Raw genomic sequence first — 14,222 nt, 5'->3', positions numbered from 1 at the left:
GTTGTGGTAGAAATCTAGAAAGCTGCTTTAACTCATAAATTCAGGGAAGTACAGATGGGCCCAGCAGGAGGCTCGCTACCTGGGGCATGTGTTGGAGTGGGAGGAAGTGAAATGCCAGACTGGAAACAGGAACGTGATCTAAAAACAGGCATACAGTCCAAAACCGAGAAGCAGGTGAAGTGCTGATGAAGTTCATCAGAGAGCAGATATTTCACCCTGTGTTTCACATCATCCTCCTACAGAAGACCTTACAAAATTAATGTTAAATCCCAAACACACTGCATAATACATGAAAATCTTTGTTACCCTAAAACCTCTGTTGACGGATGTCCAGTTTTAACAAGTCTGAACCAAGCAAAATTAATTACTTCATTTTCAAATCACTTTCTGTCCATCATAAGAACTGTCATGAAAGTAAATGCTAATGGAGGGTGTGCTTGTCAATAAGGAAAGATGGTTAAGAAGCCAAAGTTTCACCTCAATAGCTGCCGTTTCTAGGGATGAAAAATACTGCAGTGATTTAACTGAACAAGTCAGCCATTTAAAACAACCTTTCCGAACAGCTTTTGCACCAGCTTAAAAGGAGACTTCTCCCAAACTGACTAACAGCCTAAACCGACTAGGGACAGGTTTAAACTAAACTGAAAGAAACTGCACAAACCAAAATAAAATTAAAGCACAGAGAATATGCAATTTGCCAAGGTGAAACAGATATCTGTGGCAGATATGGAAGCTGGATGAATCAGTTTAAAGCACCGGATTAGCTAGGACTGGTAACCAGGAATATATGAAGGCCAAGCAAGTAATTGGATTTTCTAAAGGTTAGAAAAGTAAGCAGGTAAAAGAAACTATTCTTAGATAACATCTGGTCTGCTACCAAACATCTGGTAGCAGACTGTTTCATCTTGGAAAGTTTACAAGTTTTGCATGAACTTAATCTTTTTTCCTTTTCTGATTCTTTATCCACTTAAGGATTCACGATACTGATACTGCCACACATTACCACCACAGTTTTCTGAAGATGTTCAGCCTTTCCCTGGAACTGCAACAGCCCAGCCAGCCACTGCGGCGAAAGCAGCAGATAAAGGAATCCTCGTAAGGGATGCTGACAGGGAGAAGGTGGTCAGAAATTAGTCTGCTCTTAGACACCAGTGCTGACATGTACTGGCAGGACGCCTGCTGTCTGTGCCTCGATCTGACATATTAAACACAACACAGCTGTTTCTTGCAGAACAGCTTAAATCAGCATTTAATTCAAAACCACGAAAAAACAAGACCAACAGCTGAAGTTGCCACTTCTGGTGCTCTATTTAGCCTGGTCCCCTCATTTTTAGTTCTCCAGTTGATAAGGCCAGTAGCAATATAAAAATACTACTCTTGCTACTCCCATGTTGTCACCTTCCCTTTCTCCTCAAAGGGAATCCTTCTTTTATCATGCATTGGGCCAAAAGGACCAAATGCTATTCAGCAAGAGCAAAGCCAGCTAATCCTGCACACAGGGAAATCCATGAGGACGCAAGTGGGGAGACAGAAGAGAAATGAGGAACAACTCAAATAGCAGGAAAAAAAAGTACAGCTCGGGCAAGGGAGAAAATAAGCATGATTTGAGGAAGACAACATAGTTGAAGGGTGCACTAGAGAACAGCCACCAACACCAAGGGAGCTAGACAAAGGAAAAGAAGCTACAGTCAGACCAATTTATCAGAGGTAAGTGCAAGAAAAGATATTCCCCTTAGCAGGTCTGGCAGGGGAGGAATGCAAATGGCAGATATTAATTCAAGATCTCAATCTTGGCTTTGAAAGCTTCCATCCCTGCTTCACACTGGCTGCACGTACCTTCCACTGCTTTGACCTTCTCCTCCATCTCTCTCTTCCTCTCCTCCTTTAGCAGCTGTTCCTGCTCCCTCTTCTGGACTGCTATAAGGATTTGGCGCTCCTCCTCTTCCTCTCTGCGCCTCTGCTTCTCCATTGAACTCAGCACGTTCGGGTTTACCTGTAACAAAATGGTACACCAAAAACTGTAATGCATTGGCTTATTAAAGTCTGAGCAGAGGCAGGTTTACTTTGAGCAAGTATTAAAGCATACCTACAATGAATGGCTGGGGGAAAAAATGAAAGGAATAAAAAGGATTTGTACATATGAATTCTTGGATGAAAAGCAACATGTAAAGGAAAGTTATTTGTCAAGCAATGAAATCCTACTGAGACAGGGACAAAGGAAGGAGAAGCAATGGGTTAGACAAGCTGCCACTCTGCCAGGGTCGCACCACATGTATTTCCCTTCTGGGCAAAGGATTCGGGCTGTTGACACCCCCACACAACACCTCTACCCCTTCCAGCTAGCAGAGGCCTAAGTTGCAAGCATGAGCAGAAGGGACTACTCCGCCAAACCTGGCTTGGCTATAGAACACAAAGTACTTAGGATAGGAAAAGAGGCTGGTAGAGCCTTGCATCAAGGTATCTTTTGGAGTGTTTTCCTCTCCCATTCAAAATAAGGCCTGCCATATTTCTGTGTGCTAATCTCCCCTGAACTAGCTCTTGCTTGTTTGTTTGGACAGTTTTCCTTCTGGGTCCCCCAACCAGTTTTCTCATTCAAGGATGCCTGGCTCTTTATTGCCCCACTTCCTCACCTCCCCACTGCCAGCAGGCTGCAAGGCTTTGTTTGATCCCACTTAGACTGCAGGCTTCCCAGACCAGGAATTGCCTGCTCCTATTTCTCCAATAAAGTGGGAGGTATGTATATGGCAGTGTGGAATTACCTTTATTAGCTTAATTTAATTATAAGACAGATAAATTGGTCATCCACCAGCCACTCCCACCTCTTTGACTTCTGCAAGACCAAGATATGTGTGCCCTATCAGCAGGGAATATCAACCGGAAAAGAACAATGTGCATACAGTTTTCTCCACCTTCATTTTCAGGGAATAACCAGCAACTGCCACTTAGGCAGAAGGCATTTCCTGAGGATTAGCAATCAGCTGGGGTCCCTTGGCTGCTGTTCAGACCATCAACTTCTCCAGGCCCATTATTAATCCCCAGAAAAAAATCTGGCACCATGATTACTATTTTGTCCTTGTTTCATTGCCTAGAAGTAGAACCTCGGGGTGTTTTGATAAATGCCTAGAAATGTTGTCTGGTTTCACTGTACACTCATTCCCCCTCTGTCTCCCCTTTCCCTACACAGCACTGCCCTACAATCTCCCCCTGCAGCTCTCTGTGGACAAGCATCATGTATTATCTCCTTGCCTCCAGCAGCAACAATATATTAAGAGAATTATGCTTCAGCTACCAACAGCCATGAAGAAGTGTCCAAGAGAGGGTGATGGGACTCTTGATGACATTAGGACCATATCATGCATTTAGGGACAGATTGTAGAGCAAAACCACTATTCTGTGCTGATCCTCTTAGGTGAAACCCACAGCACAATCTTACCACAAGGGAATTCTGCCTATCTTTGCCAAATATTAGTACCTCACTCTTCTACCCCTTTCCTAGGGAAACTATTCTGTGAGTCCATACACCTTTACGTTAGCCAGCTTCTCCTCACATTCAGTCTAAAGTTAATTTCTTATCCCCTCAGTTCCATCCAATTATTCCTAGTTACACTGCTCTGGGTGAACATAAATTCGCCTCTTCTTCAGCCACATTCCAGCCTTTATGGGCTTCCTCAGACGCTTATACAAAACTACCACGGTTCTATAATTAAGTTAAATGTTTCCTTATAAATCAGTCCTTCCAGCTCCCTAATCATTCCAGTTGTCTCTCTCAGGCCTTTCCTCCAAGTATTCAATATCCAAACACCAGGACGCCCAGGACTGAAACTGCTATGCCAGGTACAAGAGGTCCAGAACCTACAGAATCGGGTTCTACATTTCCACTTTTGATTCTTTTAATATCCCTTTCTCAACTGCCCTACTATCAGATTTTCTACTCATGCACTGCAAACAACTTCTTTTCAGGACTGATCCTGACCACTGTCCAACAGTTTTCCCCTAACTTTTTTGATCAATCTTTAAATTGCAGTAGGAACCAAAACCCATCAGGTTGTGCAGCAATTAGGAAGAGAAAGGGGTGAGCAGGAACTAGCCACCAGAAGTTGGTACACCAAGATATTTTACTGAGGATGTGACCATCAGCCTCTAGATTCTCCAGCCAGTAGATATAAGCCAGCCTGGCATACCACACTGATTTCTTCAACTTGGTGCACAGGTCAGACCTTCCCTTTCCCTGGATTCATACGGTTTCCACCATTCATGTCCTATGGAAATGTAAACAAAACATCCAAGCTGCAGTGCTCACACCAGGGCTCTCCAAGCCTGCAGGGTGCACTCAGCACCCTATACTGTAATGGCGCGACGCAGAATCTATACCATGTTCCACATCAACCCACCACAAATACAGCATCGACAAAGCGACAGAACAATCTGAAGCAAAGAACAAGATGTCATCCTAGCAGATCAAGGAAGAGAAGAAAAGGAAAAGCAGAAACCACAAGCATAGTGTAGCGAGCACCAAGGGCTGCAGCAGATGCTCACAACAACTGCGCTTGCTCCCTGCAGCGGTTGCAGGGCAGCAGCAATCCTGGCACGGGCTCTTTGAGATGCTTCAGACACAGAAATAGCCTGATTTTCAGAGGGACCTACTGCCTGGTGTTCCACTTAAGCCCATTGGGGATGAATGTACTCAACTCAGGGTTAAAAAAAATAAGCAAACCAACAAGTAAACTCCTACTAGATGTGATGGAAGCAGACGCCTATTGGAACGATAAAAACAAGAACCCAACACATGTTAAACTTCCTTCCTGACCAAAGAGGTAGCAAAGGGATGTTTCTCCACCTTCCTCCCCACTTGGAGGATAATAAAACACCCCTCGCATCTGCGACCGCAGCATTACCGCCTCCTTCCCTCCGCCAGAGAGCACTCCAGGACACAACATCGGCCTTTGCCCCCTGCCCGGGACCCCGAAAGGGCCAAACTTCCGCCTTTTGCCTTGCTCTCCAGACAGTGGGTATCAGACTTCAGGGGCAGAAGGCCAGGAGACACGGGTGCTCGGGGCACCCCAGCCCCCTCCAGCCACACACCCCGGCCCCTCGTCCTCCAAACCTTCCCTGCTCCAGTTTCTGCAGCGCTGCCCTAATGAGGGTGCTGCTCAGGCAGCTCTCTAATGAGGAGCTAATCTGAACCACCTGTTGAGAAATCCCCCGCAGGATTAGGAGCCTATGGAGCGGTTGTATCTCGGACCGAAGCAACATCCAGCTCACGGAGCTGGGAGGAAGGGGTCACCCCTGCACCGGGCTGAGGTTTTCTCCCCCAGAGCCGCCTGCTGCCCACCCCTCGCTCGGCAAACAAGCCATCAGACATGCTGGCACCTTCCCTGGCTCCCTCGCGGCAGGGACGACTGCCACGTCCTGCTGGGGAGCCGGCGCGAGCGTCGCCACCCTCGCGCTGGCTGGCTCCCCACGCCCCGGCGCAGCGGGTGCCGGGGAGGGCCCCCCGCTCACGGGAAACGTTTCACTGGCCCACAGGCAGCAATTAACAGCCCTCTGCCGCTGCAGACCTGGAGCACCTGCGGTACTGATTAGCATCATTCAGGCTCCATGTGTTTCCCACTCCCCTCCTCCTCTGGGATTTCTGCTGCCTGTGAACAAACACGTGTCCCTCGGCTTCCTGCACGGTGGGCTTTGCAGAGAGCAATTCTGGCCCCAAACTGACCATTGCTGGGGTCTTATTTTCCTCTTGGCAGGCTTTTATCTGCAGCATGATGAGAGGTTCTTCCTTCCTTTTATTTATCTATTCTAAGTAATTATATTTATTGTGGGGAACTGTACTTTCTCCTTTGTTTTGCGGAAACCCCTGACCCTGGCTCACGTGGGATATTCCCTGCAGTTTAATTTCCCAGGGTTTGACAAAACACCAGGTAACTACGTTTTCATTACATCTACAGCGAGAGATTATGCCACAGCCTGATAGAATCAAGCCAATTTTTTCCTCCAAAGCTAATCCTGTGTCGCCTGACCCATTGCTTTGGGTAGCAGTTGCCAGTTCAAAGGCCCCCCATCTCCACCGTACCATGCCCCTGGCTGTGCCAGCATGACTGTTGGGGGCTGCGTGGTGAACTGGATCGGAAAGCTGATCTACGTTAAAAATAACTGCGACCAAAGAAAAAGGTTATATTTAACTCCAGTCATTTTCCTGGGTCTGGTTCACTGCACAGACCCGCAAGCAGCAGCACTGTTACACTGATGGGGTGGAGAGGAGATGAGGGTGAAGAGGCACGGAAAGAGCCGTTTCAGTTGACAAGGCTGCAGTTTGATAAGCATTTCTTCAAACAGCCTAAATTGTGACTTCCATTTCCAGCTGACCCCCTCTTAGCCCTGCTCCGTACTGCATCAGTCATTCTTCTCTCCCTCCGCACTATCTACACCCTCATGTGTTTGCAGCCTCACGTTTTCCCCTTGGCTGAATTTCTGTCATTTCCCTTTGTAAGCCGGTTCTTCTAGCCCTCTCATCCTTCTTCAACTTTTCTTTGAACTGCCTCGAATGTGCCAGCACTTTCATTGAAGTGGAATTCCCCAGACTGAGCGCAGATTTCCATATGCAGCTGCACCCGAGTCTGCGGCGAGGCCGGTTACCTCTGCAATCCAGAGGGCAGCACCTCCCTGCTCGCCATAGAAACTCCGAGTGTCAGCCTGCCTTTGATGGGCAGTACCACCCATCTCTCTTTCAGCACAAGCACTTTCAAATGACTCCTTCCCACTGAATAGCGATGCTGCGGTTTATTTTTTCCCCCAGGAGGCATCTGCTCTCGCCTCCCTCCGTCGTCCTCCCCCTCGCACCCCCCCTCACCTCCTGCTTGATTGGTTTGATGGGCTGATGGTCAGACATCCACCTGGGAGAAAACTCTGTCCGCTGCAGACGCTTCTCCTGAAACAGGGTTGAGAATTGAGGGAAGGAAAAAGAGAGTGGAGGAAATTAGGGCACATTGGTGATACTGGCAGGAGAAACTCTGGGGGCTAGAAGTGACCATGAAATCCCTATTTGCTTTACAAGGGTAGCAAATAAGCATACTGAACTGAATCCAAGAACATCACGCTAACTGCAGAGCCCATTTTACAAAGCTATCCAGCCGAAGGATCCCGTTCCAAATCTGTCCCACCTGAAAACATTCAGTTGATAGACAGTACCCTTCGGTGTTTTGGGGCTCTGACATACCAGCTCAAGCAGACTTAGCTAGGACAGCTAAAGCAGCCACTGCCCCTTCAGCAGAGCCAGCTGAGAAACGGCAGTAAAAGTGGAATCACAGGCAGTTTGCATAGAAAAGCTAGGCTGTAAATCGCAGCAGTTCAAAAGCAGACAGAGATTCCCTGCTAGCAGAAAAGGGACACAGAACATGGCTGAAGACAGTAACCCCTTCAGCCATCCTACGTACGCTGCCATGCAATCATGAACCAGATCCTTAAGTATCGAGTCTAGCCCTGCCGCTCCATGGGGGAGAGCCTTTCTCCCCATACACAAGCCAAACAGCCCCTGCATCCACAACACTTGCAGGCCGGAGGTGGTGGACGGGGTGAGGGCTGCTTGGATTTAGCTGTCCTTCAATCAGCAAACGTCCACGCTCTTGGAAGTGGTCAAAGAGAGGTAAACAGGATGTCATGTCTCCTCACCTTCTGTGCAATCATGTTGCAGATCTCCGGCAGGAAGTCTTCACTCAAGAGTTTGTAGAGCTGCCGCTCTCTAAGGGAAGTCCTCTCTCTGAAGCTCTCTGTGACCTGCCTCCACTCCTCTTCCGTCTGACACAGCAGCCACCATGTCCCACGGCCAGGCCCTTGGGACCCTTCAACAACATGAAAGGATGTTATCTCCACAGCAGTTATGACTAACTTTTCTTTATCCCTTCTCCTCTCCTCAGGGCTCAGGAAGAGCAAAGGATAGTGCCAATGGCCACTGTTACGAGAAACATGCTCTTTGCTATAGACCCAAAGCCCTGGTGATCCACCAGAAGCACTACTACCTCCCCTAGCGACACTGAAAGTGATGCCAAGACACAGAGGAAGTACACAGGTGAAGAAGCAATGGCGGCACTTTGCAACACATGGGTAGTGTGACATTCCTGTAGTAAGCCTCCATTCCAGTTACGATGGACCAGAGAAAAGGACTTAATTTGTTTCTTGTAATGGAGGCTGTCAGCCAGAGCAGGACATAGGGTAATGCAAATGCCTGATTTAGTCTGGCAGCAGAATAAAAACACTGAAAATTATTGTTATTTGAAATTAGCCTTTTTTTTTCTTTTTCTTTAGCACTGCAAACCTTTGCTGCGGTGAATAAAACCTCCCATTCCCCCCAAATGAAACATTTTGTTTGCAGGCACTTGAAAGAACAGAAGAGGAAGTGAAGGATGGGCTTCATCGGGCTGCCAGATGAGGGGGAAGTTCCAAAAGTTCACATCCCATCTCTGCTCAGTCCAGAGTGGGATCTGAAGCAGATCTCCCACCACTCTGAAGCATGTCCCAACTGCCAAGGCACTCTGAGCTGTTCTGCCTTGTGTGAAACATTTGAATATTAATTGCGAAGGAAGGACTCTCTCCCGTGGTGGTTGGAACACCCACCTGGAGAAGGGGAATGTGGTTCCTGCTCCACAAATGTTTACACAGAGCAGAGAAGCCTCATTCGTTTGCAACTTGCATGCTTTTGCCCTGGGATGCTCTCTAAGCAAAAAAGGGTTGTGGCCCATTTTGGGGGAGTGAGAAGAGGTTGGTTCAAACCCTTTCGGGCTGAGGGGTTCTCAGCTCCCTCTAGGCTTTTCTAGAGCTAACCACTGGCGACTGAAAAGAAAGCAATGGTCACTACCCCCACTGGCAGATGTCACGCAGCTTCTCACAGCATTTTCAAGCAAATTAACTATGAAAAATATAAAGAAGCAAAAAACAGAGCCCCTTTCTCTCTGAACCTGACCCTGGGCCCTTTGTGGATCTGAGCTGCCAGCAGCTCCAGCACACAGGCTATCAGGTTGCCCCAGGAAGACTGGAGAGCTGCAGCCTCCCTCCAGCCACCTGCCCTGTTGGAAACCTCCGTGCCGCGGCAGCGGCACAAAGCGAGTGCGTGCTAGCTCCAGGTCATAGGTCAGCCTATACCTTAACCCACCCTGGGCTTCAGCTCACGTTAATGCACCGGGGACTGGTAACTGAGATGGCGAAGGACCAACCATGTGCTGGTTTCTGCTGCCCTGGCTATGCAAAGCTGTCCCGTGCCCACCTGCAGTGGGGAGCTTACCTGCACCCTTGTTTCCCCTTCCCTTGCCAACTGCCTATGGGCGACTCGTTTCAATACAACCAGGACTAAGGCACCGATTTGTGCCACCAGATTACTTCACAGATGAAGTGACACAATTTGCTGGAAGACAATAATCTGATAAAACCCCCAGCGCCTCATGTGCATTGCTCCGGTTCTGCCACCCAGCTCCGGAGCAGCCACCAAGAAATCTGACGACCAAGGGTGAAGGGAGGCATGGGAAAGACAATGCTACCCTTACCTTTTATTGTGGGGCAACGGGCAGGCTGAGCCCCTGGGTTATGTGGAAGCCAATGGATCTGCATGTATGACAAATTAGTCCCAGCCTGCTCGAGCTCACTTTCACGTTATGGTACTGACTCACTTTTTCTGCTTGCCTTGTTAACCCTTAGGTGGGTAAACCCAAGACATCATTTGCCCAAGCTCAGCCGCCCAACGGCCACTGGGAAGGAGAGGTAAGGAGAATTAAAAAGGTTCTTCCTTCCCTGTCTTGGCATCACTGACCCCCCTCTCTTCCCAGTCTGGGAAAAAGCGCCCACTACAAACAGGGGCTTCTTGTGTTCACCTCATCCCCAGAGGAGCAAGGGCCATTCAGAGCCCACTTCCATCAACTTTAGTGAGTAGGTGGGCCCCCAAGGCCTAGTGTAACCCAAGATGCTATGTTTCTTCATCCCAAACTAATCCATGATAAGATAGGAAGCCTGCAGGTGCCCAGGCTCCCAGCTGAAAGGCAGCCTGTAACACCAACCCCTCCCTCCAAACCCGGCCCCAGCCGCTGGCAGAAAGACTCTCCCTTTCCTGAGAAAGGCATCTCTCTGGGCTTTGATAATTTAAGAGCCTGACCTCGCAAAATCTCTTTACCATTTCTTATCTGAGTCTCACGGATTAGCAAGTTCTCTTCTGCCTTCTCCCTACCAAAAAAAAAAAGAAGAGAAGGAGTGATACAATAAATACATTACTTCACATCACTGAAATGCAGGCGCTTCTGAGAAGAATAGGGGATACGGCAATTATTCAATGCACAGCAAAACCATGAAAAAAACCAGCATGCAGAACACACATTCAATATATATATTCACATGTATATTTATCATAGCTTCATAAAATTTTAAGAATTGAAGGTGCAGGCTGGAGTTTGGCAAGGACAGTATTTCAATTCTTACGGGAAGCATCCCAAAATCTATACTGACTCAAGTGGCCGGGATTTTTGGCTTCAAGTGCTACGCAGTGGAAGTGTTCTTTATCAGGAGCGTATCCCCTAGCACTGCACGGAGGAACTGCATCTGAAGTGAGGTGGTTGGAAGAGCGATACCCACTGTTTCACCAAACTTGGCTTCCAGCACAATCAGAATTTTCTTTGGAGAGTGATCAAAGCACCCACCAAGTCTGAGCTTGCTTCACTTCAGAGATGCATTGAAATTATGGCTGCACGGTATATACATACTTATTGGGGGAACCCCAGAAGTACATTATACTTCCCTCTGGGAACATACGCATTTTACGTCTATTGCAGGAACAGCCTTTCCTACCTCAGCAAATTTTCTTCCAGCAGTTTTTTCCGCTTTGGGGGTCGCCCTCGTCTCTTGCCCGTTTTCCCAGGAACATTTGGGGTGTTTGTCTGCCCCCCACATCCCCTGCGAAACGGCAAAACCACCATGAAATATCTGCTGAGCAAGGGAGCTGCGGCCGGCAGGACGGGAGAAAGGCAGGGAAATCGGAACAGCTGCTAGGAACCCAACCAAAGGAGGGATTAAATCAGAGCAGCAACGGGCCAGGGAGGGGAGGAGAGGAGGGATTCCCACTGGCTGGGAGCCTGATCTGGGAGCCGCCGGCACGGTGCGGGGCAGACGGGGAGGAATGCGGTGGGGCAGGCAGCATCGCTCCCACAGCAGGCTCTCCCGGTGCCACAAAGGCTGCAGGCTGGCTCCGACACAATGCGCGACGCGGGGCAGCTCGCAGTCTGCTTGGCAACTCCAGTCTCGCCCCGCACCGCCCCGGCCCTCTCCCAGGCCCCCCCCCGCGCCGCCGCACGCTCCCCGCCGCCGCCCCCCGACACAACAGCAGTCAAGCGGAGTCCCCTCCAGCCGGGCTGGCTGTGCTGTCCCCCTCCTCGCCCCCTGCACCCAGACACGGGGAGGGGGGATGCGTGGGGGCTGTTACCTGTCTGGGGCCAGCTCTCCGTTGGTTTTCCCCTGCACCGGGTCCTCCTTGTACATCCGCGTGCCGTAGAAGTACCAGTACAGGGCACCGCTGCTGTCCTCGCCCAGCGGCTCCACGCGGAGGCTGTCGGCGTCCAAGCCCTGCGCCCACCGGGAGCCCCCCGCCAGACGGTGACAAGTTGAAAAGCGGCCACATTGTCACACAAAACACGATGACACCCCTCCGCAAACACCTCCCTCCCTCCTCCCCTCCCACCATGCCACAGCAGCAGTACAGCTGCTCCTCCGGGCGAGCTGGGAAAATGTTACTCCAGGGGAAAGGCAACGTTCGCTCTCTGTCCAGGGAGGGATTTAGATTGGCATCTCTAATTTGAATGGCCTCTCTCATTTTAACATTTCATCTCCGGTGCTCCTGACAGGGAAGGTCTAATTAGTGCTGGCGACAGTCACGCACAGCCCTGAGAAGCTCCCTCCCCGCTCCCTGCCACCACCCTTCCCCCAGCTCCCCCAGTACACTTCAGCCCCATCCTTTCATCTCACACCATCCCTCAGCACGGCAGCCTCGGCTCTCACAGCCCTGCCATTACCGCTGGAGCATCTCCAAATTCACTCTTCACAGGAAGAGTAGCCAATGAAGCCAATTTACTTTAGCGACTCCCGTGTTACGATGCATCCGTGCAGGACAAAGGCCCCAAGAGCAGTCCTGAGCGCTTGCCTTGGGTCCGCTGCAAGGCAGGGGAGGAGATGGGGAACTGTTGATGTGCTGCACCTCCCCTGATTACCTGGCCTTAAAATACACTTAATAGCATCAACCCTTCTCTTCCCAGGAAGATTCACTGATCTGGCCCAGCTCCTCCGGCCGCACCGTTTGCCCCTTCCCTGCTGCCCAAAGCACCTTGAGGAGGTCGAAGACATCATCTGCATCGAGGCGGTAGTCACAGAGGCGGTGCAGGATCTCCACCCGGGTGCGCAGGGGCAGCTCCTGGAAGGTGGACTCCCGCAAGGGGTTGGGTTTCCCTTCCTCCAGCTCCCAGCGGTAGTTGATGATGTCCTCCAGGTAGCTGTGAAACGTCTGGGATCTAACCAAGGAAACAAAATCCCACACATTCACTGTAGTTTGCCAGGCCAGAAACACGTGGTGCAACCAAGCAACTTGAACAAACACAGCATAGAGATAGCTAACACTTGAAGGAAAACCATGGCCTGTGACAGCTATGGTTAGGTGCAGCTCTGTAACTCAGGTTCCCAAAACACAGCAATCTCATTGCAACACCACGGGATTTCACATTATACACATACAGCTTACAGGACTCTGCATTACTGTTATTTCCTTCCAAGCTGAAAGAACAAGCTAAATATGATGCCAGCTCAGCATCATCCCCTTTCTATCCCAATGGGCAGTGCCTTGTGCTATCACCAACATCAACCCTTTACTAAAATAGGATGCAACGAAGCTGACAAGTCTGATCACCTTTCACCTCTCCCCATTTCATGTGGAGACCCTCTTCTTCAGCTTCAGCTTTCCATTTGCTCCTCACATTTGCCATTGCTAAGCCCTGCTCCTCTCTCTGCCTATTAAGGAGTTTTCCATGCCCTCGTTCAGTGCCTTGAAACTTTCCATAGCTGATCGTCTCCTCCCCCCTCTGCTGCTGTATGCTTCCCATACTCCTCTTGTGGCCCCTATTCTCCTCTCCATTCATCCCCAAAGGTGCTGCCACTTTCTGCCTGTTCCTCCACTGGTGGCTCTGGCAGGACATCTGCATGGCCCGGTTAATGCACCCGGCTTGGGCCCCGCCACACAACAAGGTTCATTCCCAACATGAGTGTACCTCCCAAACAGGGTTCAGCCCAGAGGACTCTCTCCTCTCTTGTGTCCCAGATGATCAAGCTGAATACTTGAACTCTTCATAAACATTGCTACTAAAATTATCTTTCTCATTTTCTAGCTGGGCCACATCAAGTTTCCCTTTCATTCCCAGCAGCTCCTCATATAATGCAAGGAAACACACATTTCTTACCCTCATCTGGCATTGAAGGTAATGTCTCTATCTGACACACATTAGACTGCTGATAGAGCTTAAGGCTAAAACAACTCCTGTCTACATTTTAATGAGACTTAAGTCCTTATTCTGAATGCTGAAGGTTTCAAGGGAGGGAATGAAAAAGGGCTGGTGAGGCCATGTGTCCCTAAATATAAAACTTCCTTAAGATCTGTCCATATCACTTTGAGTCCTGAGACTTGCCAGGCTCTCTCAGCCTGCTCGAGTTGTGTACCCTGAGCACAGCAAAGGGGGACCCCCCATGCCCCAGTCATTCTTGCACACACGGGAAGTCCATATGCCAGCAAGAACACCACTGGGTACACATTCCCACCAGCTCTCAAAAAGGCAGCTCGACTTGATAGGTTTTTGGCACAGATGGATTACTCTATATGATTAATGGAACCGTGCCAGTGCTACAGAATTGCATTTGCCTGAGAAATTGCTAACTACTACAAAAGCTATTATTTTTTAACAAAGAGATAGAGGAGCATGATCCAACTGAAGAAAGATCATTAAAAGTCAACAAGAAGTTAGCTATTAGACAGGGGGCTTCATGTGTTTGGTAAAGACTGGGTGTCTTTGCAAGGACCATGACTGGACAGTGACTGCAAGAACGAAGGAACAGATGCCACATGATTCCTCAAGCCATGTCCACCTGGCAGCATTCCCCTTCCTCCTCGAGTGGAGAGAAGTTGATGCTACCACCCTGCAGATCACTCCCCACCAGCCTGC

The 14,222-nt window shown here is 49.5% G+C and overlaps 1 protein-coding gene across 3 annotated transcripts in view; it reads right to left on the bottom strand.

Moving 5' to 3' along the window:
* CECR2 (CECR2 histone acetyl-lysine reader) overlaps positions 1-14,222 on the bottom strand; it is a 105,309-nt gene that overhangs the window by 19,759 nt on the left and 71,328 nt on the right. For 2 of the 3 annotated variants that reach the window (XR_011328886.1, XM_069807731.1), the window contains exons 3-9: positions 12,344-12,527; positions 11,450-11,589; positions 10,819-10,923; positions 10,151-10,200; positions 7,666-7,835; positions 6,848-6,925; positions 1,837-1,993 (exon numbers count right to left, since the gene is read on the bottom strand). Coding sequence is in view for 2 of the 3 variants with exons in the window: in XM_069807731.1 (XP_069663832.1) it covers positions 1,837-1,993; positions 6,848-6,925; positions 7,666-7,835; positions 10,151-10,200; positions 10,819-10,923; positions 11,450-11,589; positions 12,344-12,527 (884 nt within the window). In the remaining variant the exon portion in view is untranslated. The remainder of the gene's footprint in view (positions 1-1,836; positions 1,994-6,847; positions 6,926-7,665; positions 7,836-10,150; positions 10,201-10,818; positions 10,924-11,449; positions 11,590-12,343; positions 12,528-14,222) is intronic. The other variant, XM_069807732.1, reaches the window with a different exon arrangement.

The sequence above is a fragment of the Haliaeetus albicilla genome, chromosome 19 (assembly GCF_947461875.1).
Source record: "Haliaeetus albicilla chromosome 19, bHalAlb1.1, whole genome shotgun sequence".
NCBI classification, from domain to species: Eukaryota; Metazoa; Chordata; class Aves; order Accipitriformes; family Accipitridae; genus Haliaeetus; species Haliaeetus albicilla.
This window is presented reverse-complemented; position numbering and strand designations above follow the sequence as displayed.